This window comes from Apis laboriosa, unplaced genomic scaffold, assembly GCF_014066325.1.
Source record: "Apis laboriosa isolate Shangri-la unplaced genomic scaffold, ASM1406632v1 scaffold47_cov149, whole genome shotgun sequence".
Taxonomy (NCBI): domain Eukaryota; kingdom Metazoa; phylum Arthropoda; class Insecta; order Hymenoptera; family Apidae; genus Apis; species Apis laboriosa.
Window position 1 is genome coordinate 3,126,340 of NW_025223437.1, and position 26,780 is coordinate 3,153,119.

At 37.1% G+C, this 26,780-nt stretch overlaps 1 protein-coding gene across 1 annotated transcript in view; it reads right to left on the minus strand.

The window, feature by feature from the left end:
• Nucleotides 1-26,780, minus strand: part of LOC122716671 (UPF0489 protein C5orf22 homolog) — an 813,536-nt gene that overhangs the window by 254,803 nt on the left and 531,953 nt on the right. Inside the window, exon 5 of the mRNA XM_043939973.1 lies at nt 12,960-13,154. Within this exon, the coding sequence (XP_043795908.1) occupies nt 12,960-13,154 (195 nt within the window). The remainder of the gene's footprint in view (nt 1-12,959; nt 13,155-26,780) is intronic.

Sequence of the window (26,780 nt, forward strand, 5' to 3'; positions counted from 1 at the left end):
TAAAAGTAAGAGATTTCGTTTCTTCAAAAATTCTCGACGAAGCGATATTTGAAGGGCATAAATGAAAAATAAATCATAAAATTTCAGATTTCACTGAATCAATAAATAACAATTACAAAATTAACTATTGAAAGACGGTTAAGAAAACATTATCCACAAATTTAACTTCAATCTTTCAAATTCATTTATAAAAGAAAAAAAAAATCAACATTAATACAATATCGTGATTCTATTAAAAGGTTACCCATGTCGTTCATCTTTCACATTATCATCTCATTTTTCTTTTGCATCCTCACCTTTCATCCTTTCATTTATAATTCCACAACAACAATGTTCGTAAAAATGAAAAGACAAAAAAAAAAAAAGTAGAATAACTTCATCGATTACAAGAAAGAAACAATCTTTTCTCTGACTCTTTATGACTCTCTTTGCATTCCTTGTTCCAGACGAAAGCGTATCTTTCCACGATAAGATTCTCAAAGTTAAAACGGAGAATTAATTACACGTCTTATAATAGCGACGATATTGTTTCAAATACTATTAAATACCACCACGGGACGATTAAGAAAACGGGAACGCAGACCGTCATTAATAAGGGTGCTTCGATGATTAACGAATTATCACGCGGACCGATCTTGACGAGCTTGAAACGCAGCTCGCTCTTATTGGCCGTTGATGCATACGTTATTCATGGGTTATTGTGCATCCACTTCGTCGGGATATTACGCTTTTTATCGAGACGAATCTGGCTCGTTTACTCGTGGAATTCTATTCGATTTGCGCTGGTCAAAATGAGAGAACGAATTCGAGAATTGGAAGAGATAATCGATGATATTTTTCCTTTCATATGCGGTTTTAGAAATTTATTTTAAACTGGATTGAGTTGTAATGGAAGAAAGTGCGATATAAATGTAAAATATTCTTTTCGCTATTCTAATCTGTGAACAAAAGTTAAGTTAAAACTTATTTCGAATAGATCAAGTAAGAAAAATTAAATTTCGTAGTGATATTTTAACTATTGAATTTTGAATTTGATCAACAAATTCTTTGAAACATTATTATCATTGATTTCGATTAAATTTTTGTTTTCATAAATAAATCGTATTTCTTGGGTGAAAAATAATTTCAATTTATATCACGAATAATAACATTAATATTCGTTATTGCTTTTAATAATTGTAAAGGAACAAAAAGTTCATTGAGAAATTTCTCGGAAACGTGGGATCTGAGCTCGAATTGAAGAAGTCGATTTGCTTTAACGTTGAAAAAGATTCCCATGATTATATATAAATAATATATGAACAACCCTCGAAGTAATCGATGCGCTCATTGCCTATTATTATGTCATTAAACCAATTAGAACGATGCAGAATGTTTGACATTTCGTTAAACTCTCTCTCTCGCTAATGAACGAGGAATCACGTCACGTATAAGAATAGAAAAGAATCGTCCCGTCCGTCTCGAGCTTTTAAAGACCGATGGCTATCTGTTTGAAAATGTTTGATTGCCGTGGCAATCTTTAGTTACCGTATAATGAGAATTCCTCGGGGATTACGAATCCTTATATTTAACAATCGGCCGATTATCGATGACAAATGTTGCACGTATCAGAAACGAATAGGTTTATCGAGCAAATGTTCGTTATTAGCGTATCCGTTAACGTGTTATCTGTTTAACGAATCTGTTTTAAGACGTTGGGCCCCGTTCGCGGTTTTTATAATGGCTTGCGAATTCTATTGTTTGCCAATTTAATTTTAAAACTGGCGTTATTGCCAATTTTAAAATTCACGCTTTCGGATTATATAAAGAGATAATTATTGCAAGTATTTGAAAAGTATTTGTAAAGGAGAAGAGATAAATTGCGCAAGAGGAGTTTAGCTATTATTTTTTTCTTTTTATAAATGAAAAATTCTTCGAGAATAAGATATATCGTCAATGTTTTATATATTTATTAGAGATTTTATATACAGTATAAGCACACAAAATGTTCAAATTTTTATTTTAATCAACTATATTACTTTTCCCTTCCTTTACGAATTTCTGATAAAAATTAAAAATCGAGAAAATAAAATGAACGAGCATCTCTAATATTCCTGCACATTAAAAGATTCCTTTCACGTAAAATAACAATAAAATAAAGAACAAAGGGAGGAACAAATTTCTACGTCTAACTGTTTCACAGAAATAGTGCAATAATATCGAAAAAAAAAAAAACGAATTGAGCAAACAAAATTGAATTGAAAAATCTGATTCAAAAGTTTTTTTAAAAAAAAAAAAAAAGTTCGAAACGAACTTGATTCCACCGCGCGCAATTGGATCGAAACGTAGGATTCCCAACGTGAGGAAAGGTGAATGACATCGGAGGACGACAGGGCAGCCCCTAGATTCGGTTCGTGCGAGAAGAAACCCTTTCCCGGGGCAAGAAACTCGGATGGCATCAGATGGCCCAACCGAATGGGCCAACTGCAATTCGTTTTTGACATGTGCGAGCTGCAAGTGCACCACTTGCAATTACTCGCATGCGAGCGCACGCGCCTCTCTGAAAAGGAACGTGCGCGGCGAACGCGGAAAGCGCGAACACGCCATCGCCGGATGCGCTTACCCCTTTCTCAGATTAATGTCCACCTTTGCCTTCGACCGGGGGAAAAAGAGAGAGAGAGAGAGAGAGAGAGAGAGAGAGAGAGAGAGAGAGAGAGAGAGAGCGAAAAAGTGTATGACCGGTTCGATGACCCCTGTCAACTTGACAGGGAAAACGTAACAGGCGCCTCGCAACAAGGTCAACGAACCCCGAGGGCGACGACGACGACGACGAGGATGACGAGGACGACTAGGAAGCTGTCTTTCTTTCTCCGGATCTGCCTGCTGATCCTCGCTTCCGTTTCGATGGCCCTCGGATTCGCCGCTTACACATATATGATAATTCTGTCGTTCGACGGTTATTACCGTGAATTTCGAACTGAACATCGGCTGGATATTGGCTTCCGGTTATTTTGAGTTTTTTTTTCATCCCGACTTGGATGTTCTTCTTGCACTTCTTGTAAGTTGTCGAGTAAGAAAGATTTATCGAAGTAGGATATTTTTGTCTATTTGTCTATATTTTTGTAATCTTAATGAGAAGAAGATTTGTTGAGTGGTTTCTTTTATTTTTGTTGGCATCGAAGTCGAGTGAAAAGAAGGAAAATGATATTGTTGATTGTTTGGAACAGATGGAGATGGATAACGTAAATTGAAGTAATTTTAAAGATTTGAAAAATACATTTAACGATTAATATTGATTAAATTCTCGAGGAAAATTGAAGAAACTTTCAAGAATTATTAAAGTTAAACAATATCGTTTTTCAGTGAAAATAGATCTACTTATTGTAGAAATATCTTATTATTATAAAAAAAGAAATGAGAAAAAGATATCTGATACATCATACAGTTACAAATGGATCTTTTGTTAAAATATTTCATCGTTCTCCTTAGAAAAAAAAATACTGAACGAAAAGAAATTCACGATTTTATTTTACGATAAAATAATTGACGTGACGGTGTCGCATCGTTTACTTTAAAAGCCAGACCGTTTGTCCAAGGCTCGTTTTCAATGCGCCGAGGGACGCACCATTCGATTTTTAGGTGTTCAACAAGGGACAATGAAGCGAAGCTTCGCCCTTTGGCTTTATGGATACGTTCGTATTATATTTCGACGATTAAACAATGTGTAAGCCCTGAGAAAGAGCCCTGTCCAACCTTCAATAAATGGTATATCCGCGATGTTTGCTAATAGGTATTTGCGCGTACGAGCCGATTAATATTCGGATCTATATATATATATATATATATATACGTATTCTATTATCCTCGAAATGAAAGTTCTTTCTCTCCATTTGCCGACTGCCGCGTAATGAATTGCCGTCTGCCTCGAATCTCGTGGAGTATTAAAATAATGCAAAAAAAAGAGAGAGAGAGAAAAAGAAAGAGAAAGAAAAAAATCCGCGCCACGTCTAGTAAACATGGTAAGAGATAAAAACCGATCGGATTTTTTCTCATTTTCTAAAACGAGCCTGCTAATTAAAAGTCTCCTTTTAACTGTCGAAGAAATTCAGATTTCTTTGACATTCGTTATATCTTTGTGAAAATTGATATTTTTTTTTTTTTTTCAATAACTGGAAGAACGAATATTCTTGTGTATATTATAAATGATTTCTATCCTCAAGTTCAAATTTTCGTTTAATATTCACTTTCGTAAGTGAATATTTAATGATTTTTAAATAGAAAATTTATAAATTCAAAAAATCGATTTAATTTCGTCTTCCTCACTCGTTTCCTTCGATGAATAAAATTTTATGAAGGTTTATTGCAAGGTATATTATCCGATTAAAATTATATTTGTATAAGTGAATAACATTAGTATTATATAAATTTATCATATATGGATTTATGTAAACTTCATTTCGTGTCAAGGGAGAATCAATATCGAAATGAATTTCTTCTTACACCAGTATTTTAAAAAAATATCGTACCCTCAACTCTTCTCTATCCAAAAATCACTATATAATACGATCAAACACATAATTCCAAAGAAAAATAATCTAAACAAACGGATAAAATAAAGAAGAAAAATAAGAAAATCGAGTCGAAATCCAAAAGTTGACAGCTATTACTCTCGCAAACGTGCTGAACGTAAGATCCAATAATAACCAAAACGAGGGACGTTTGAAAACGTTTTGAGTCATTTCCCTGTTCATTCGTACTGTACTCGTCGAAATGGTGGCCCACGTAACTGCGTGGATCTGACGGCGTAACTATTCTTCGATCCTATTAAGAAGCGAGAACACCCCTAAAACCAACCCTCCCCATCCCACCACCCCCCGAGGAGCTTGCGCGTGACCGTTTAACGATCCGCGGCCATTTTGGGCACATGGCGTCGGCGTCGCTCGTCACGTCACCCCCAGCCCGTGCGGCTTATCCGGAAACTGCGAAGGAACCCCTCGTTCTTATCACCCATAACAGATGGCGGTGTTGGTTCTTATCCGGTTTTTCCCCCAAAAAGATTCGTTATCATCTTCGTTGTTCGATTAAAAAGAAGAAAAAAAATCCGATCCTCTTCGACAAATCCTCGTTTTTTTAATAACGCGATGAAAATTGTTCAGATCGGTGTGTTCAGTTTTATCTTTGATCAGGGAATTTTCTGTGAATTTTGAAAATTTTTTTTTTTTTTTTTTTAAGAAAGATGAGTGTAAGTCTTTATATTCTCCGTGTAAACGAGTTGTTTCTAATTCGAAGCAGTAGAAAAAAAAATTGAGTTGAACGGGATTATTGGTAAAATATAATATGTTCGCGAAGAAACGAATTTTGAAGGTATTAAGGATTATTGAAAGGGATTGAAAAAATGTATTTAAGAAATAATGAAAGTGAAAAATGTGGATAGCTTGGATGGAAATATAGCAATTTTGGAAAGATTTCTAATTAATAACACGTAATAATACATATATTTATGCAAATATAATATTTTTATGAACGAAACTATATAAATGGAGATTTGTCTCGTGTATACTGTGTACACCTTTAAATTTTCTATGAATGTATAATAGCATCTAAGTAGTAATTAGCAATAATCTTTATGGGGAATATATTAGATAAAATTTAATGGCTTTGAAAATTAACTTTTAAACGACGTTTAACAATCTTACGTTTGATGGACAATCTTCATGGAATAACTTTCTCTCTGAGATAATAGACTTTTAGTTATCAGCCAAGAACTTAACTTTCACGACTAGGATTTTTTCAACTCGTTTTTTGTCAAAAGATTTTCAATCTCGTGTTTCCATTTAGGAAAAGAAGCTTGCAAAATGACTAAGGTTACGACATTCTAAATTTCATGGAACATCAGTCACGTCACATGTTTCGAGAAATACGCGTTTACGTGTTTTCCAGCAATGTCGTTTAATTTCACGGTGGAAACCAAGTGCTATCTAATTGCTTAATGTTAACATGGACTTCCCAGTGATGAAACGCAACACGCATTGTTTACCTTCCATATACAGTATACATTTAATTTCATTTGTTTCATCACCTTACACCCGCAACACATAAATTATCGAGCTGCCCCGGGGCTACAGTTCAAGATAAATTCGTTCTAACATTCCAACATTGCAGCCGCAAGGTCGTTCTTCCCCTCCCCCCCCTCCCTCCCCTGATTTCTTTATTCCATTCTTTCGTAATTTCTTTTATGACAATAATTATTGCAACAACACACATTCCTTAAAAGTAATCGCAATTTCAGAAATGTAAATCGCCACTCGATGAATATATTCATAGGCGTAATATGAAATAAATACAAAATAATAATAATAATAATAATAATAATAATAACAACAATAATAATAATATAAATTTTTCATTAAGGAAAGTAAATGTAAAGCAACCAATTTTAATTGGATAATATAATTAATAATTTCAATGCCAATGAATAAATGTAATTACGAACGTGGAAATTTTAAATAGGAATTACGAAATATTAAATAGGAAGTGTTTAAAAAAAAAAAAAAAAAAAAAAAAACAATATTCATTTCTTTCAGAGTTCACAATAACCATTATCTCGTCTTCCTTTCCAAATATTTCCTTTCAACTATCGTTCCTTTACGATACACGAGGGATTATCCATCGTTTATATACCATTGTTTATATACCAAACCATTTCAACGAACGTAGTATATCGAATTAAAATGGACAAATTCCATTAGATAAAATCTTCTTCTTTGCTTTCTTCCCCTTGCAACAGGAGAAAATGCATTACAAATCGCATATCCATCAAAAATACTCATCGATCATCGAAACCCTTTCGCAGGATCCAATTCGAGGATCCCAACCGCTCCAATTATTTCTCGAAAATTACCCGTTACCCGACTAATTTTTACCTCAATAAATACAGAGTTCGATTACAGAAGCTTGGCGAAGATACTCGATCGAAAATTACACGAGGAGAGATCGGGCCGCGTTATTAAACGGGATCGATCTCAACGGACGGACCGGCAAATTTGGACGGTTCCTCCTGTGTAAAATTGGGGCGAAGAGGAGTGTATTACTTACAAGCGCACAAGGGACATCGGCATAAAGGGGGCGTGCTTTATCGATTTAATTGTCGGTGGGTTTAATTGTAGGGGATGAAGGGGCGAGGTTGAGAAGGGCCGACCACGTTGAAGCGCACGCGGGCCACTTCCGTGAGAGAAGGTAATTACGAGGAGTGACCTGCCTCAACGAGATTCCCCTTGCCTTGCGAAGAAATCTTCCCTCCAGCTTGATCCAGTTTTCGTACGCCAGCTTTTAAAGAGGCTCGTGTCCTCTGAAGAGCTTTATTGGGAAAAATTGCGAAAAAGTTTCCTAATTCTTTTTTTCTTCGAATATCGAGGCATTTAATTGTTTCGTTATCGATGCTGAACATTTGTGAAGTAAATGTTTACATCGTTGTAATGATGATCGTAAAGATAATTGTTGTCGATTCGCGGATAAGGTCCATTACAAGAATTAATTGGAAGAAAAGTCCATTTGGATAAAAGTCAGATAATAAGGCCAAGGTTTGAAATTGTTGAAAATTGAGTTTATAGAGTATTAATTGATTCTTTTCGAACTATCAGAAAGAATTAAATTATAAATTACACGACTCATTTTGCGTTCAAATTATTCGAGTAACGTTTCACAATAAGTTTTGTTTATATAATTTCTTCTTTGTTATAAAGAAATTAGAAATAACTACTTCTTCACAAACGATATTGAAAAAAATTATTCCAATTATTATTCTGAATCAATCAATCAAAACAATAATTACGTACTTTAAATTTGCAAATTTGTGACGCGCACTCATCCTCACCGTTTCCAGACACTTGGAAGCCTATATCGAATAAGAGGAGAACTCGAAACGAGGAAGAATCACGGGGAGAAGAATTCTAGAAGGACGAAGCGCTGTCTAGGGCGAAAAAACGAAAGCTTTCCACCCATCAGGCGTGTTTCCTTCGATGGGAAATCCGTGAAAAGTCACGATTGAATTATCCCATCGTGGCTCCACGACGCAGAGGCAGAGGCAGAGGCACCGATGTGCCGGTACGCCGCTCGTCGTACGAAGAGCGCGAAGGAAAAAGGGAGTAGGTGGAGTAGGGGAAGGAAACGGCAGGGCGGGTGGGTGGATGGCTGGCTGGTTGGCCTGACACCGGGGGTGGAAAGTAAAACGAGAGAAAATAAAATACATACCCGGCCATTGGCGCGACTTCGTTTCGTACATTTTATTCGAGCCAATTGGATTTATTTATGCGGCCGGCTGCCGCATCCGTGGTGGGGCAGGGGGGAGGTTGAAATGTCGCGCAGCCGGTAAAGCAGTTTCGCTTCTTTTCCACCCCCACCACGCCCTTTCGGTGTCCGGAACCGGCCGCTTTTATTGTATATTTAATTCCACGTTGTTTATCCACGTCCCGTTTTGGTGGCAGCAAACCTCCAGCCAGATATTTCAACGGGGCTGAACGTTACGAGGGGCTGGAAATGGCGAAATTTTCGTCGAGAAGTTTATTGCCACCACCCGAATTCCAACGATTTCGATATGGAATTGCTTTCCTTATGGGTTTTGAAGGGAATACTTTGAGCCAGTTTCTTAAAATTGTCGGCGGTAATTTGTGCAAGCTTATGATCTCATGTGATGGAATAATTGCATATTCATTTCAGAGTTTCATTTTATAATAACGCATTGTAGAATGAAATGCAGAGTAAAAAGAACGAATTGAAAAAGATTAAGTACTTTTTTCAAACTGAATTAACATTCGTTTACTGAAATGATTCTGTTGTTTTAAAAAAGTTAACAATTGAATCTTGAAGTTGTCGAAATCTAACTGTTGAAATTTTAACGAGAATCTTAATTTCATTTTCCAAAATTTTCGATTTCGAATCATCGAGATTCCAATTCTGAATAAAAAGAAAGAGAACGAATTTAATCGAACATTGGAATACCAATGATCCTCGAAATTCAATTCTTCTAAAATTTTATCCAACAAGAATCTTCTCGTCTTCTTATTGAAAAAAAAAAAAAAAGAAAAGTGTGTAGATTTCATTTTGCAAAATTCCATTTCGAAGCAAACGAAGCATTCTGAACGATGCATCCGGTGCATCGGGTAGGAAAAAGAGAGAGGATTGATAAAATCTCTCGCCACTCCCGAAAGATCGCGTAAGAAAAAGTCAACGACTATAATTCGACCTCGGCAAAAGAATGGGCACGTTGCGAGGAGGGAGAAGGCGGGGTATTGGCTTACTTCCGGCTCGTCTATTCGCGTCACCATCCGGCACGAGCTGCATTCTCACGCTCATTTGCATACCCGGCTACACATCAATATTCAGGGAGGCCGGAAAACGGGCCCGTTTTGCATACTGGACCCCCCGCTCGTGTCATTCCTTCTCTCGTCCGGATCCCGGTGGGGCATCGCGACTTCGATCCTGAGAAAAAGAATCCAAAGGATTCGATAAAATAAATCGATCGATATATTCAAATTCTTCGATGAACCGTGGATGATATATAATTCGATTGGAAGGATGTTTCGTGGGAAAAAGAAAAAAAAAAATAATTTTATTTTACGAACCATTTAATCTAGATAAATTTGTACGTCTGAATTTTTGAATATTTATTTGCTATTTATTTCTCTGGTAAAAATTAAAATTCAAATATAGATATAGTCTAACGAAAAAAAAATTAAAACTTTGTTCCCTTTCAAATAAAATATTGTCATAAATATGATTTATTTCTCGATATGAATACTTCTTACTTAATTCTCAGTCATTTGCAAAACATTCGGAAACAAATACACTTAAAGAGTATCGAATAATTTCCTATACGCAGATTCATCCACGCGTGAACCACTTTAAACGATCGCTTCGAATCATAAATTCTGCAGCCAGGAGAAAAATTAAACGTTTACCTTTAATCCAACCAATATCTTGACCCAAAAACTCCGCTCGCTCCATCCACCTCGCTCGCCAAAAATCTTGTCCCCCTCCTCTCCGAACAACATTCCTATCCCTTTCTCCCGACGTGGCACAACGGAAATTATCATAATCGAAAAGATCCATACCTTCCATCCATATCTTTTTCCCACGCACAAACATCAAAACCAAACGAAATCTCATCGACATCTATCATATTACCAAGGAACGAATCGAAGCCACGAGATATTTCAAATCTCGTCTACTCCTCATCGAATCACCAGCCTTCCTCAATAAACCTCACCCCTTCACCTTTTTTCCTTCCACCCATCTCTCCCCCTTCGTTCACCTCGGCCGAGTATCGCCGAGTTGCATGCACACAGGCGCAAACTCGTCTTGCCGGCGGAAGGAGGGCGGGTTGCGTAATTTAAATAATTCAGCAGTGACCCTGACCCCGGTTAGGCTGACCTGGAGAGCAGGCGATTAAAATCACAATGCGGTTCTCGAGTTCTCAGGGTAAGACAGGTAGCAGCAGCGCGGCGTGGCCGCATACATTAGATCGGGGCGTTCGTGGTGCGTGCACAAGCGCAGAGGGGTCCCTGTGTATCACTCTACTACTATACACACACACACACACACACACATATATACACGGGTGATTTTATGCAGGAGAAGCTCTGGCGAGAAAGGGACGACATCTTTTTCCAGCTCTACAGAAGCCGTGGAGCGCGCGTTTAACCGGACCCGGCGAATTAGCATAACGATGTCGAGCGATTTATTTTTCGGTGACTGAAAATCCCACGGTGTGAGCACGGATCACATCTTCTTCCGTACGATCGAAGGGAATTGTAGCAAGTCGGAAACGGTCGTATGGAGATTCGTCGTAAGAAGTCGGACGGATCGGATCGGATCGGATCGGATCGGGTGAATCGGCGTTCGAAGATCGAAAACTGGGTCGCGGTTGCCTCTCGAAGGGATTCGCATGGAGAGTGGATTCGTGAGAAGCACGGAGGAGAGTGGAGCTGGATACTGGCTGGATGAATGGGGCCAGTCACGGCCTCGCCGATTTACTTCGTGAATTATTAATTGGAGGATTGTTACACGGGGATTTCGATTCTACGAGATGTTTCGAGATGGGTTATAGCGTTATAGTTTGAAGAAGAGTTTAACGGAAGAACGTTTCTTTCGGAATGAAATGTCGCAAAAGCGTCGCAAGATGAATGGAATTTTCTTGATAGAAGTTTCGAGTATTTGGTTTAACGATTGATTGTATGATTTAGTTAGAGACTATAATTTAGTATTGTAAATATTTTTCTTCTTGAAATTGTTCTCAGAGAAGAATAAAAAATCAAGCTTGGATATAGAAATTCGATTTCCATATTTCCAACAAATAATAATAACTATTATTCAAACAGTCTATCGTTATCATTCTTACACTGTCGAACGAAATAAAATATATCCACCTAATCGCACAATTAATTAAATCTACATCCTCCTTTTAAAAAAGAATTTTTAAATTCATCTTTTCTCGCTAGTTAAAAAAAAAAAAAAAAAAGAAAAAAAAAATCTCGGAAGAACACTACGAGGTATACTTCTTCTGAATCTTCCTTCTTCAGCCCAGACGTGCCTAACCTAACGTTACGCCTACCAACGAATCACCACGACGACCACCACCCACCCCACAACAGTTTCCTCTTTCCTAAGAACAATGGCCGTCGATACAAAGTCCGGGTGTTGGCTGTTCCATCGGTGATCGATGGCAATCGAACGGGTCGGGGAGGATCCGCGGGGATGGAAATTTGCATCCACGATGCTGGAAACCAAACACTCGAAGGGGTTGAAGGCTGGGATGCAGATGAGCCGCCCTCGAAAGCGGATGTTGGCAGTCTGCAGGCTACGTAGACAATGGGGCCAGTTGCCATTATGTCCGTCGAATCCTAAAACCCCATAGAGTCGTTCTTCTCTGTCTATTATCCCGGTGGTGGCAGGCCACATTGTGTATCCGGTCTGCCACGGGACCCCGGCTATTGTCGGCCCACCTAATTATTCGCAAATCTTCCGCTCGTTGCCGGTACACACCCCTCCCACCTCCTCTGTCACTCTTTCCACTCTCTCCACTGTATATCCACCTCCCTCCCTCCCTCTCTCCCTCTCCGTCCAGTTTCATGCCCGAGTTCCCTCCCTCTCCCCCCGATGCTCCTCGCTTCCTCTCGCGAAATTCCGTCTTTGGCCCAAGGGCTCGCTTCCTCGACGTGTAATTCAGCCCTAGTTCGAACTGCCTCTCTGGCTTGCCAGCAATTGTCTAGGGAGGGAGGGAGGGAGGAGTTGGTACACTCCGGGAAGATTCGAGATTTCGCGTCTTGCGGCCGCAATTAAATCTTGGAATCCTCCTCCAATTCTTCGAATCCAATTTGATACAAGATGGCAGCGTTTAACGCGTTTCGAATTCTTTTTCTTTCTCTTTTTTTTTTTTTATATAGTCTATTCGGCTTGGTCGAAGTTGCGAAGTCAATTTGTTGTTTGGACCGGTGTTACGATTAATTTGTGCGTATGCAGAGTTATTACGTTGGAAATATTTTTACGAGGGTTACGAGATGAATTGAATTAGGTAGGTGGATATAAGGAGAGTGTGGCAATATTGGAGAGTAGTTGAGGTGAGGTCAAAATTTGAGAAAAGAAAGTAGAATTGTAGAATTATAAAAAATTGGGAAATCGAAAAAAGTTTTTGTAAAAGTGTAACATTTGTGCGTAAGGAATTTTTGATTCTGCCTGGAAAAAAGCAGAGCAAGCATACTTTTTTGCATTTTCCATGGGCAAATCTGGATTATTTATGTTCGCGAATTTTTTTCGTTTTATTATATTCTCAAAACATTTTGAAATGTAATTCCTTCATTACACAATTCTCCATTTAGTAAAATGTTCATCAATAAAAATAAAAATTCCTTGGAAGGTATTTCCAGATCGTTCGAGGAACAGTTAAGACAATATTTTTCATTTGAAATTTATTTTCGTGTACTTACCTCTTGATCCGTTGAATCGGGCCGACGAAAAGCGTAGAGAGTTGCAAGTTTATCGTAGAGATTTACGCGATCGTACAGGTTTTTGAAAGGATTCTTGGTGCTGAAGAAATCCAGATCGATGTCTAAAATGTACGGTGTATCTTTCTCAGGCAGATATTGACGTAAAACAGAGCTAACCGCAAGAAAATCATCTTTCTGGAACATACAAATTTCACCTTCGTTAACGTTAACTTTTATTGAAGGTAAATATTTTAAATTATGATTATAAATCTAACTAAAGATAATCGAAACTCTTAGTACTTAAAAATAGTCAATTGAAAAAAGAAATTATGAAATTTTGAAATATGATGCTCAAAGATAACAAAATTAAAGATTAAATAAAAGTCGTATCATCTCCAAAAAAAGTAAATAAAAAATAAAAAAACAAAAAAAATATCAATTTTCAGATCAAGAATTCACTAAACCCATAATATCTCTTATTTTGCTAATCTCAATTTATATCCTCCATTTTATTTTTCCTTTCGAGATAAAAAAATTAAAGACAAATAGCGAAGCATTCGAATCGATCAGAAATTTAACCTAACTTGCCCCAACACCCATTTCACGACTTTTTTTTTTCGCAACTCATTGGTCGCAATTTACAAATCCGTCGTTCCTTTCCCGCAGAGGGGCGAAGGGAAACTCGAAACCCGGTCGGATATTGTTCGAAACGAGGCTAAACGTTGCGGAGGGGAGGGGTGGGCTTTTTGTGACGCGCAAAAAACAATGACTGCACTCGAATTAATCCTGTTAGAATTGATACTCGTCCCAGGACTGGGATCGCAATTTGCATGCGTTCACAACAATGAAACGCGATCGGCGGCTCGCTGCCGCGGAGGGTAGTCGCGATTGTCGAGGGGGTGGAGGCCTCGAAAGCAAAGCCAACAACGATCACTATGGTCAGCGGCTCTCAAATGTTTAATACGGAACTTTCGATGGGCCGGCTGTCGTTTCTTTTTTTTTTTTTTTTTTTTTTTTCTATCCTCGAGTAATGAAATTTAATTAACGTCTCCGATTTTTTTTTTTTTTTCTCCTTCTGCTTCTGATCCTTGCATCAAAATTGCGGATGATATTTGCGAATGAGAATTCGAAGGATGAAGAGGATGGCAGGATTATTTCGTTCGTTATTCGAAAAAGGATTTTGAATATTGATTGATTGTGTTCTGTTGCTATTTTGGAATAAATATCGATTTATCGATTGAACGTGTAAAAGTATACTTTTATTAATATATTTTGCGCGATAAATTTTTGAATTTTAGAAAATTTAATTCTCTGGAGCGTTCATTGTACAACACAATGATCCAAGTTTGTAAAAATTCTATTTATTTATCAATTTGTATTCAACGTGATGCATGTTCATTATTGAATTTTCTCACCAAAATTGTAATTATCGCCAGGGAATTGACAAGTTAATGTTAGACATATAACCGCACATCATAATATTAGGTGATATTTAATTACAATTGTATCGTCTCGTGGGCTTTGATAATTAACACGAATACAAAATACATTGTTGATAATATCGTTCACATCACACAGAGAAATTGATTATCGATCGATTATAAATTTATACGATACCAAAATAAACCGCGGATAACAAACAAATTAATTTCCAATGACATACAATACCATACTCTACCGCCAATTTAACAAATTCCACATTTATTCTCACGAGCCAAAGGACAAAAAATAGAGAAAATAAGAAAGAAACAATTCTTTCCAGTCTTTTTTTTAAAAAAAAAAAAAAAAAAAAGCTCACTCGACAAGCGAGCGTGAGTGACTGACTCCATTCTTCGCTTTCAAATTTTTTCCCAAAAAGAGAGCCTCTTCTAAACCATTCCATCCTGCAAAAATCCAAAAAGCATGCACAGCGAAACCGCATCGAGCAAACATTAGAAGCACGCTGTAGAATAGTTCGTCGTTCCCTCGTACGGTATTCATTTGCATTCGCCTAACATCAGCTTTTTCGTATCCCCTCGTTCCTTCTCCTTGCGATGCACGAGTGAAGAGAGAGAGAGAGAGAGAGAGAGAGAGAGAGAGAGAGAGAGAGAGAGAGAGAAGGAATGGTTAGAGAGAAGAAAAAGGAACGTTGGAAGTGGTTGGTTGAAGAGAGATCGATTGAAAAAGGTGCACTCGTTTCTTCTTCTTCCTCTCTCTCTCTCTCTTCCTCTCTCTCTTTTTCTTCTTTCTCTTTTTTGCTCCGCTTGCCACCGTGACAAAGCACCGTTCTTTTGCGCCGAACTACCAAAGCTCTTTTCTGACTGAAACCCGTTTCCCGTTTATGCGAACCGAACCGGCCAGGGTGTTCCTGACTGGGATCGAGAAAGGACAAAGGACTCTTACGGAATCCCCGTTGCGCTTAAACCAACAGCTATGGCACAACACATAGGCAAACGTCTCTGTCAAGTTTGCTCAGAGAGAGAGAGAGGGAATGCGTGATTTTATTTAAATATTTTTTTTCTTCGCCCTAATCTTTGAGAAATCTTGAATAAGCATATCGATATCTTTGATTATAGTTACGCGATGATATTGTTAATAATAATATCATAATGCAAATAAAAATAAATTGATTATGAGCAGTTTTTAGAAGATTGAAATGAAAAGATTGGAAATTGGAATTATCTTATTGTTGCATTTGGTACGAATTCTTGCAGCTAAACTCCTTCGACGAAACGATTTGAAGAAATCCACAAGGGTATTCTAATTTTACGTGATTCCCGCGCAGAATTCGAAGAAGGCCGTTGCACTCTTCTGAATGAGCAATCAAAGCGATAATCGCTTCGATTTCGGCACATATTTTCGGCCACGTTCGATCGAACAGTGTGGAGAAGAAAAGCAAGAAGAAGGAGAAGAAGAAGGAAAAGACAGGTCGCAGCAATTAAGCGCAAGGAATATGTATGCAAATCGACGCATTGTCTTTGGTGATTCCGACTTCTCTGCCTAATTCCTTTCAACGATTTCACGCGACAGTGACAGCAGTTGAAGAAGGAATATTTCTCTTGTTATTTTTTACTTTTCCTTGATGTTCGATTTTAGTTGATTTCTGATTGATGGGAATAAACAAAAGTGGAAGAAGATATTACTTAATTTTTAAATTTGATTTTGTTTCATTTTGCAAAATATTTGATTAATGTTAAGAAGAAGGATATTTTCTATTTTTAAATTTGATTGTTAAATTATTTTTTGCATATTCAAGCTAGACAAAAGATAAAAAGAAAGACACATTATTTCTATTTAAAATTCTCAAATTTCAAATTAAAAAAAGAAAAATCAAATTTTGATTTTCGATAACAAAGAAACAAAGAAAAAAAGTGAACCTAATTTTCAATCCAATTTCCAATTCCATGTTCTAACATTCTACGTTCCAACGCATCTCTTTTAATTCCTAGGGAAATCACAATCGATTCACAAAGATCGCTCTTCTCAAATCGTCTTCAGGTCATCAATTCCATTAATTTCGAAAGGGGCAAACGAGCATCGAGTACTTGGAAACGAGGCGTATCACCCCACGACGTTTTATACATCGAAATCATTAAGCGCGCGATTGCGCAACAGTTGTAATCGGCTATCTCTGTCACGCGATTTTTCATTTGCATCGGCCTGTTATCTCGCCGCCACGCACGAGCGTGGCGAGGATCGGCGTCGTTGTTCGTTCAAATACGTAGTATTGCTCGATCCTAATGACTCACTCTGGATAGCGTTGAGCAATTCCGGCCGCGATGCATCATCCGCATCGGGGTTGAACAAAGGAAAAGCGGCTCGATAAACAATTCGCGTGCGAGTGGCCGCACGTTTTCACGAACGAATCGGCGGTAATTTGGAATAAAGATGCGCGACAATCGTTAAGGCGGTCATGAGTCATTATAAGATTAGCGTAGTGAAGGTATTTCGAGTGTAATTTTATCTGTAACAATGGACGCCGTGGGAAAAAAATTTTATACATTGGCTTTATCGTTTCGAAACATGAATACGAATAATTTTATATTTCATTTAAATTGATAGAAAGCGATCTTTATCTTTTGATTACGATATTATATGTATAGTTGTTATGGTAATTGTATAATGATAAATCATGAATTTTATTAAAAATTATCAATTTTATCCATCTTTAATATTCCAAATATAAATGCAACGCTTGAATAATTGGTGATAATTTAAAATAATGATATAGGACGATGATGTACGTATCCATGAATATTTATAATCGTTTTCTTTAAGAATTTTATTTAATTTATAGAATAATACGTGTCACGAAAATGAAAATTTATATCATCGGTTGAAAGATATTTGAACGGTTAACTAACTTAAAATGGAATGTAATTTAATGAGGAATGATATTATGATACTTTATCCTCTAATCGTTATCGTAGGTAGGTAAATAAAATATCGCACGGTAAAAAATATTATATGACACGATGAAAAGTGGTTTTAAAAAAATAATTTGAGATAACAAAATTCTCGCCTGGTGGCGTAAGTAACCCAGCGAGACTGGGCAAAGTTTATGGTGCTGATTTCTCCTTTGACAAGTTATTTCAATAATAATAATAATAATAATAATAATAATAATAATAATAATAATAATAATAATAATACAAATCGTTTCAAATCATTATAAAACCTATATTATAAAATCTTTGCTTGGAATTGATCAAAATATCGCGATTAATTTCCATTGAAATACTTTATTTCTAAGAAAAATTGCTAGAATTCTTGAATAAGAGTAGACATTATTCGTAAAATAATAAAAAATTTTCTAAAATCGAAATAACTTTCGTAACGACGTAATTTTGCAAGGAAACTCGAAAACAAACGGATACTTATTGAGAGCAAAGATGAGGAGGGAGGGAGTGATCTAGATCGCGGTCTCGCGATTTAGTTCAAAGATCACTCGTTTGTCTTAAATCACAGAGGAGACCGACGAACATCTGCAACAGTGGAATTCGAAGATTGCGCAAGGCGCGAAGAGCTTTTATCGCTATTAAACTGGGGCAGGAAAAAGAGGAGAAAAATTAATCACGGCGCTTCAAAGAACATGGCGGCGTTCGCGATACACGCTGACATATTCAATTCGAGAAAGGAGTAGCATCGATGATGGAGTGGTGTTTGAATGAATCTTTGATTAAATGAGACAATTCTTGGAAGACGGTTATCCATTTCTGTGAAATTAGAAATTCTATGAATAAAAATTTACTCGAAATACATTTCCTTAACTCATAAAGAGACGAAAAGAGTATTTGTTTATTTTAGTATGAAGTTTTTGTAAAAATACATCGATAATTTTTATTCTCGTAACTTGTTTAATTTCATTTTAAAAATTATTCGATTGCGAAAAAATTATTATCGAATTGATAAATTAATGTTCAATTATATATATACAGATATATAGATATATACAGAATATATAGAAGACGAGGATATTAATTAGAAAAAATATTTTTAACGTTTGCTGAAAAAAATTAAACAAATAATTTTGGAATGAGAATTACTATTTTATGTTTACTTTCAATAAAACAAGTATTACTAAAAATGATGTTATTCAAAATGGCTAACAATAGTAACGAACAAATGTTTGATTTGTTGATCAAATAAAACATACACACGTTTAAATCAATTGTTATTATTTTGTCATCACAATTATTTCCAATGAATAATTTCTTTCAAAATATAAAATGGAAAACCCAGTGATGTTATCATTATGCTCGCGAGAGATCAGCAAAATAATTATCGTCGTTTCAGGGAGCAAGATCTCTCGAATATATATCTCGTTGGCCAACCCCCTCCCCTCCCATTCGAATTTTAATTCACAGGATGAAGGGGCTTTTTGTTCCACGAAACTCGTCGACAGATTCGTCGTACGTTGTATTTCAACACCCTTTTTAATATTTCTCGGGTGCGTTTTCGCGCGCGCACAGCCTATTCGACATTCCATTTTTGCAATCAACGTGCCGCGGCCCGTGTGGAAGTCGTCTGTGCGTGCGACCTATCGCGTGCCAGATGCAACGTCGATCGTGACGTATTGTTCTCGCACAAGGCGAATTAGTTCTACGTATACCCGGCGAGAATTCACGGTTTGTTAATTAAAACAATACGCTCGGATATTGGGAGGAGGCGTGCGCGCGGGAATTCAAATTTCGCGCGCACATGTCGCGCCTCGGCCTTTTCTTCCGTCACGGCATTGTTTCCCGCCTCGAGGGCGATCGATCCTGGCTTCGTGTCTCTAATTTATATCATTTTTCGTCGATGTGGATTTGAATGGAGCTTTAAGTGCTTCCTTTTTTTTTTTTTTTTCGTTTTCGTAATTATTTTAAAGTCGCGTCAAGATTGAATGGATTGTATATAAAAATAAAAATTTATGAAAGAGAGAAGAGAAAAGAAAGGAAGAGATTTTGATCGAAGAAAACTTTCTAAAAGCGTTTGGTCTTCTGAACGATCTGAATGATTGAATGAATAATTTTTGGTCGTGCTATATCTATTTTCTTTTTAAACAATTATATTTTCATTACAATGAAATAAGAAATATATAGGTATATATACACTGACTGATAGATTAAAATTAAGAAAGGAATTAATTTAATTCACAAATTTCTTTATACTTTTTTTTATTTTTACTTGGTATTTATTATGCGAAAAAATACTCATTGAATTGTATGAATTTCATATGTTATTGTCCTATCTATTATTTTTAGTTCCAACCTATTAATCTTAGAAGATAAGAAACATAAATAAACAAATATAATTAGTTCCTTAATTTTTGTCAGTAATTCTTTATCAAAGTCAAAAGAATTGATGTCAACTTCTTTTTTTTTTTTTTCTTTTTACTAATTTATAGTTTTTCATAAAACGTACTGTACACGAATATTGAACGTAGTTGAATTTGGAGTTCAATTGCAAAAATGAGAACAACAGATATACATCGAATATGCAACACTGCATATATTATACAATTCATTTTTTTTCGACCAAACCATTACTTCCATAATTTTATTATTACATTCGATACATTTCAATACACAAGTTCTAATTATCTACACGATGACAATCTTCCACCGTGGGTGGGAAATATTAATATCACGTTTTACACGGAACGAATGGAAAATTAAACTTTCCTAAACCACGAAACGATTAGATTTCAATTATTCGAATCAGAAGCGAGCGTATTCCCTTTATTTATACGCTCTCCAATGGCCGTGGCGAGCCGGCACGTTTCCTAGCTGGACCTCAGAAGGCTGTTCAGTATGCAAGCTCGGTGTGGGCGCATCCGGTGGACGCCGTAAGCTCAGAAACTCACGTTGCATTATATATCCGGCTGTCGATACGAGGCAGCACGCGTCATCCCGTTGATAAGAATAGAATAATAGAATTTTCTATGAGCCCGTGACGACGTGGCCTGCCGCTGGGAGGGAGGGGGCGGCCCCCGTCGGGAGGAGAAGCCGGTCGACGTGCGCAAAACGAAGAAAATGCGCGCGGGGCCTTTTCCGGTCTGATGATCGACGACAATCCTCTACGTGTCTTCTGCGTTTCGCGTATATCTTTCCCGTGGATCTTTTTCAACCTCGGACTCGTCGGTGCTCCTCTTTTTTCTTTTTCTCTTTCTTTCTTTCTCTCCTTTCCTTTCCTTTCCTTTCCTTTCCTTTCCTTTCCTTTCCTTCCCTTTTTTTTTTCTTTCGTGCGCTGCGTGTGTTCAAGCTCGCCGCACAGAAATCCTCGCCGATAAAATGGCGTCACACGCGGGACGTGTCGCGACGCAATCTCGTCTCCACCGCGAAACGCAAGGGAGCGAGAGATAATCGTAGCAGCCGATCCGGTGGTGTTTCCGACTATTCTATTCACTGTGTGTCAATTTGTCGTGAGGGTGACGTTTTGAATTTCTTCCTTGTATCCACGTTTCTTTTTTCTTTTTTTTCTTTTTTTTTTTATCATCTTCGGTGTATTTGTGTGTATCGAGGTGTTGGAAAATTGATAATGTAGTGTTACGTCGTAACGCGTGTTTTTTTTATTCTCTCTCTCTCTCTCTATTTGGAAAGGGCTGAGATATCTTCCCTGCGTGCAATGTCAAAGGATGCGTTTGAAGGATATATATCGCTGGTTCTACAGTGGAGTGAGTAAATATGTAAGTAAGGTGATGTCGTAGGGATATCTTGTTTGATCTCGAATATTTTTTTTTTTTACAAATTACAACAGCGTTTGTTGTAGAATGTTTGTTATTCGAATATAGGATGAGTTAATACAATTAGACGATATTTAGAAATGATTGATTAATTTTTTTCTTGTAATGTTCATATATATCATTATATTCGTATAATCCACATTGTGCAGTTACTTTAAATTAGAAAAATCAAATTGCACGGATTTCGAAATGACGGGTTGAAAAAAAAAACGAGATGATATTTCCAATTTCCAAAAAATTCCTTCACGTCGCTCACAAAACAAAAAAATATCACAAAACTCTTCTACTCTAGTACTCTACATATTCCCTCCTCCTACAATTCATTCCCTATCGTAATCATCGTACCGTGAAACCGAACATGATCGTGCATCGCGAATCGTCTATCCTTCCCCTCCCTCCCTCCCCCTCCTCCTCCCTCACCCCTCACCCAGTCGTATGCGCGATTCCATCCTCGCTAAAAGTAATCCCCGCCGTCATCGGCCTGGATGACGATTGGCAAAAAGCCTGATCGTGCCCTCCACCGCGTCCAATTAACGAGAAATCGATAGAGAAGGCGAAGGACCGGTGCCTTTGGATCGCGCGACCGGTAATTACCGGACAATTACGTACGTGGCGCTGACGTATTTACTCGCATGCGAGAAGAGCTCGCCCATTGTTTGTTTGCTCGCCTCGTAATTACGCGTAATGCTCGCGAGGAAATTGTCGATGGCCTCCCCCCCCCCTTCCCCCCTTCGCAGCTGTTGCTGCGCTCCCTTGTCTCCGGGTTGTGGTGATCGACGGCGGTTTCTTTAATCGTTTCGTGTGGTCGAACGATCCACCGTGGCGGCCGATGAAGAAAAGTGCGGTATTTAATGAAAAACTGGGTTGGCCGTATATATTGAACTGTTTCGTGGCAAAATTAATTTGCGATAAATCGTTTATATAACCATTATATCGTTTTTTGAAGAAACGATATCCCACCATGCAATTCATTGCTCTCGTATTTCATTTTCTGATATAAAAAAGATATAAAAAAGATATAATGGTGTTTCATATTTTACAAAAATTATTTGTTTAAATATACATGAACTGATCTTATTCTTTATATATATATACGTGTATAAATAATTGGATAATGTTGTGATTAATCTATACGCTATTATAGTGGCCATCTATGAAAATGTTATATCGTTAGAAATATGAAAAGCAATTATATTGAGCCATTTCTTTTACTTATCTCTATAAGTTATATATTTTTAAGTGATTTATGTTCTTTTTTTTTTTTATTACAATTTCTATTCTTCATTTACATGATAAAAATGAATCAACCTCGGGATCACAATTCTTAATAAAAATACACTTGACGTTCAATATGATATCTCTGAATAAATAGATTGACGTAGACAATTGTGGATTTTTATTTCGCGATTCTTTGTGCGAAGAATTTGCGGTTTTTTTTTTCTTTTTTTACAAAGAATGGAGAGAAACTGCACGGAGTCATTTGCGCGCAAGGTTCCTTGACTTTTTTGGATTTTATTATTTGCCTTTGTTACTAATCGTGTACACGATCAGGATTTAAGATACGCAGCGCTTTGTTTTAAACGATGAGTAACTGCCGAGGTATTAATGAGTAATTGCTGATTGTTTCTTTCATTGTCTCGTGTTGACCAAAACAGAGATAACTTCATACCAAGTTGATCACAGCCTTTGTTCTCGTTGTACGACCTTCGATAGCGATTAACAAAGAATTCTTAGCTAGTGAATTTAACTAAANAAAAGAAAAGAAAAGAAAAGAAAAAAAATAAGGTACAGATATAGCAATATCTCATTATAAATATACTGAAATAGATTTTTCTTTATTGAAATTGCTTTAGACTTTTATAGTCTATAAATTTTACCGAAGTACTTACATAAAATCAGTTTTCATGGTAAGGCTTCATTTACATGCTTCTCGATAAAATATATGTATATCTACACTTTTGCATAAAAGTTTTTAAGACAGTTTAATAATTATAAAACTTTAATATTTGATATAAAATAAGATACTTTCCAATTGCGATCGATATATTTAAATCTTTTTAAATAGAATGTGACAGTAATTCCTTTCTTTCAAACAAATGAAACAAATATTCTATAAACGAACATGCTACTGAATGTACTCACGTGACTAAGAAATAATCACGAAAAACGAAAAACATATGTTTCGAAGAAAACTTTATTCCTCGTCGAAATCGATTTTTTCTTCTTTATTATATAATAAGAGACTTTATTACGTGACTAAGAAAAAAAGAAACGAGATGTAATGATTCTTTGACAATTACAAAACGCGCATCCTCCGTTCAATACATCTCATTCCTCCTGACTTGAACAAACTTTAATTGTCATTATTAATCAACCAATGAACGAAAAAAAAAAAAAACAAACAAAATGGCGTCACGTCGAATAACGTTTCGACGATCGAATCGAACGTCTCGACTAGACAAAATCGTTTGTTTGAACGAAGAACGAAGAGCAGCTCGCGTTCCCAATGAGTCACCGATAGAGGCCGGTTCCCTGGACCGGTTGCCTTGCTCGAACGCAGTTTAGCGCCTTTTAAATCGATGGAAAACACTTGTTAAACGCTTGCCGGCCGAATAAAGCTCGCTATCCGAACTAGACATCCCTTATACGCCGCCATCTCATCCACACCTCTCTTTAACGAATCTTTCCTTCTTCTTCTTCATCTTTCCCTCGAATAAAATCGTTCTTCTTATAAATTATAATTCCATTATAAATTTTCTTTCTCTCGACTTAATTGTAAAAGTAGAGAAAAAAAATAAAATTTGAAACGATAATTTTATTTACACTTTCTAGATACCTAGATTTTATTAATCCCATTTAAGAATTATCGTAGAATTGCAAATGGAATAATTTCAAAGGAACGATTTACAATACTCCTCGTCTCTACACGATATGAAGGAAGGGAGGGATTGAGAGCGAAGAAAAATTTCGAAAAATCTGATTCCACGAGCAGAGAAGAGATTAGCCGGTTAATCGGATGTTCAATGAAGGCGAATTCGTTCGAGAAACGGGGAATTCGAGCAACAGTCGAATTCTACTCGGAGGCGGCGTCCACTTTACAAACCTCTTTTAATTGGGACGTTCGATGGTCAGAGAGTATCCGGTTTATTTCAAGCGGGATTGGGAAGGCCGATCGGCGGGGAAAGACACCGCCGCCTTAATTACGCAAACACCGTAATTTCGCCCGTTTAATTGGAACGTTCGGATCTTGGAACGCGACGGATTCCTTAGACGGTTTAATTAGCGGCGCGGATCTCGCGGCAACGCTTCGAAAGAAACCCCGAAGAGCTCCGATACATGGAAAAAATCGCAAACCGAGGTGTTGAAAGTGTGAATCCTCCACGCCTGAAAGAGAATAATCTCTCTTAATCGGTTATGTGGATGAAAGAATACAATCGAAGAAAGAATGAGAGAGAGAGAGAGAGACTCAAAAACGACTCGTTGTTTGATTTATAAATTTATCTGCGAAATGAAAAATGATAAAAAAAAAAAAAAAGAAAGGAATAATTGTTATTGGTTATGGATATATTCAAAACACAATGCCTCGAATATAATCGAGGTATCCTGAGAAACACGTTCGAAAAAAAGATCGGCGGCAATTCAAACGGAAATAATACGTCTGAGAGTCACGTTCCTCGATCTAATCTCGCGAGGATCTTCGGTAATCCGATTATCAGCGAGAACGAGGGGGCAAAACAGAGATCGGGCGATTAGATCTCGCGGGAGGTCGGAAACGGTTTCTCGTGTCGTGGACATTTCGATTTTTCCATCGTGTACACTGTGGCACAGAGCTACACAGAGTACCGTAACACGTTTCCTAGCCTCGAACCTCGAGTCCTCCTCAGCTAGACTCCTCCCGTTCCCATAAGTTGATACAAAATATCGCGCAAACGTAATGCTCTTTTTTCAAAAATATCTTCGGAAATATGATCGATCAATTCGAGAAGAAATTATACAAAAATAGGTTTCTTTTTATGGATATTAAAAAAATGTGTTTATTACATATAGCACTTGCAATTAAATCAAACAATCGAAATCTACATAAATTAAGTTAATACAAAACAATATCACACAGATATAATACTCCTTTTCTATTTTCATTCCTTTTTCAAAAATATCTTCGGAAATATGATCGATCAATTCGAGAAGAAATTATACAAAAAGAGGTTTCTTTTTATGGATATTAAAAAAATGTGTTTATTACATATAGCACTTGCAATTAAATCAAACAATCGAAATCTACATAAATTAAGTTAATACAAAACAATATCACACAGATATAATACTCTTTTTTCCAATTTCATTCCTTTTCCAAAAATATCTTCGAAAATATGATCGATCAATTCGAAGAGATTATACAAAATTACACAAAATTATCAATCTTTACATTTTCCATCTGCCCTCCTCGAAAATCCTTCAACATTTCGAAAAGAAAATTTCACAGAAATGTTAAACAATTCGTATAAAACGTACGACACACAGGCTTCGTAGACGACATAGATTTTAAATATTCATCCTGTGCAGAAAAAGCGGGAAAAGGCGCGGCAATGATGGGGAGCGATCACACCGCGCGGGAGGAACGGTATTTCATATTTTACGATCGAACCGTGCAAGGAAGGAGGGCAGGCTCACGAACCTGGACACCGCTCCTAGCTTTGATGGGGGACAACAACATCGTCTTCGGCCTCCTCGAGGATCACGATTCGGTGACGTGTGGCCGGCCCGGTATCGGGACACCGTCGTGTACGACCGCATATAAACGTAAAGTTGGCGACGAGGGAGACCACGTTCACGTTCGAGGGCCGCACACCGTTTCCTAGTAGTTCTGGTAGTCCAGGGATCGGCCGGAACTGGAAAACGGATCGAAAAGCCTTGCTTCGTGGCCCGTGAATCTTGCGATAAATAAACGCGGGCCGTTGCTCGTTGCCAGGCAACCGTTCCGCGAAATCTTGCATCGTTTCTGCAAGGGAAGAACGAGAGAACCAAAGAAGATTGGTTAAGAGGGTGTTTTATTTCTTGTGGGAATGGAATTGAAGTTGAGGAGGTGCTTCCTTGTTTGACAGATAGTGGACGGATCGATCGATCGATCGATCGAGGGAAGAAGTTGGGGGACGCATGTGGGATAGATTTGAAAGTAATTCGAAAGTTTATAATTTGAGGGTATTTTAATTTCGATGATTCAAGTCGGAGAATTTTTGGAAAATTTTGTTTTCAGTTCATTCGAAGAACGAGGTACTTTCTATTTATAATTACAGCAATATTTGAAAAGTATACAATTTCGCGTGAATGAATTGAAGGTCGCGTTTATAAGTTCGTAGAAGAAAATATATCTTCGTCGTGTTTTGATTTAATAATAATGCGTTATACGAATTCATTGATAGTGTAACGAATCATAACATTGAAATGAAGAGAAAAAAAATATATATATGTGTGTATATACTTTTCACTTTATTTTTAAAAATCGATAAACTCTCCGATACTTAAATGTCATTCACAATTGTCGTTTATAAATCTTGATATAAAAGCTGTGACTGTAAGTTAATGTATCATTGACAGTTATATAATCGCGTATTGCT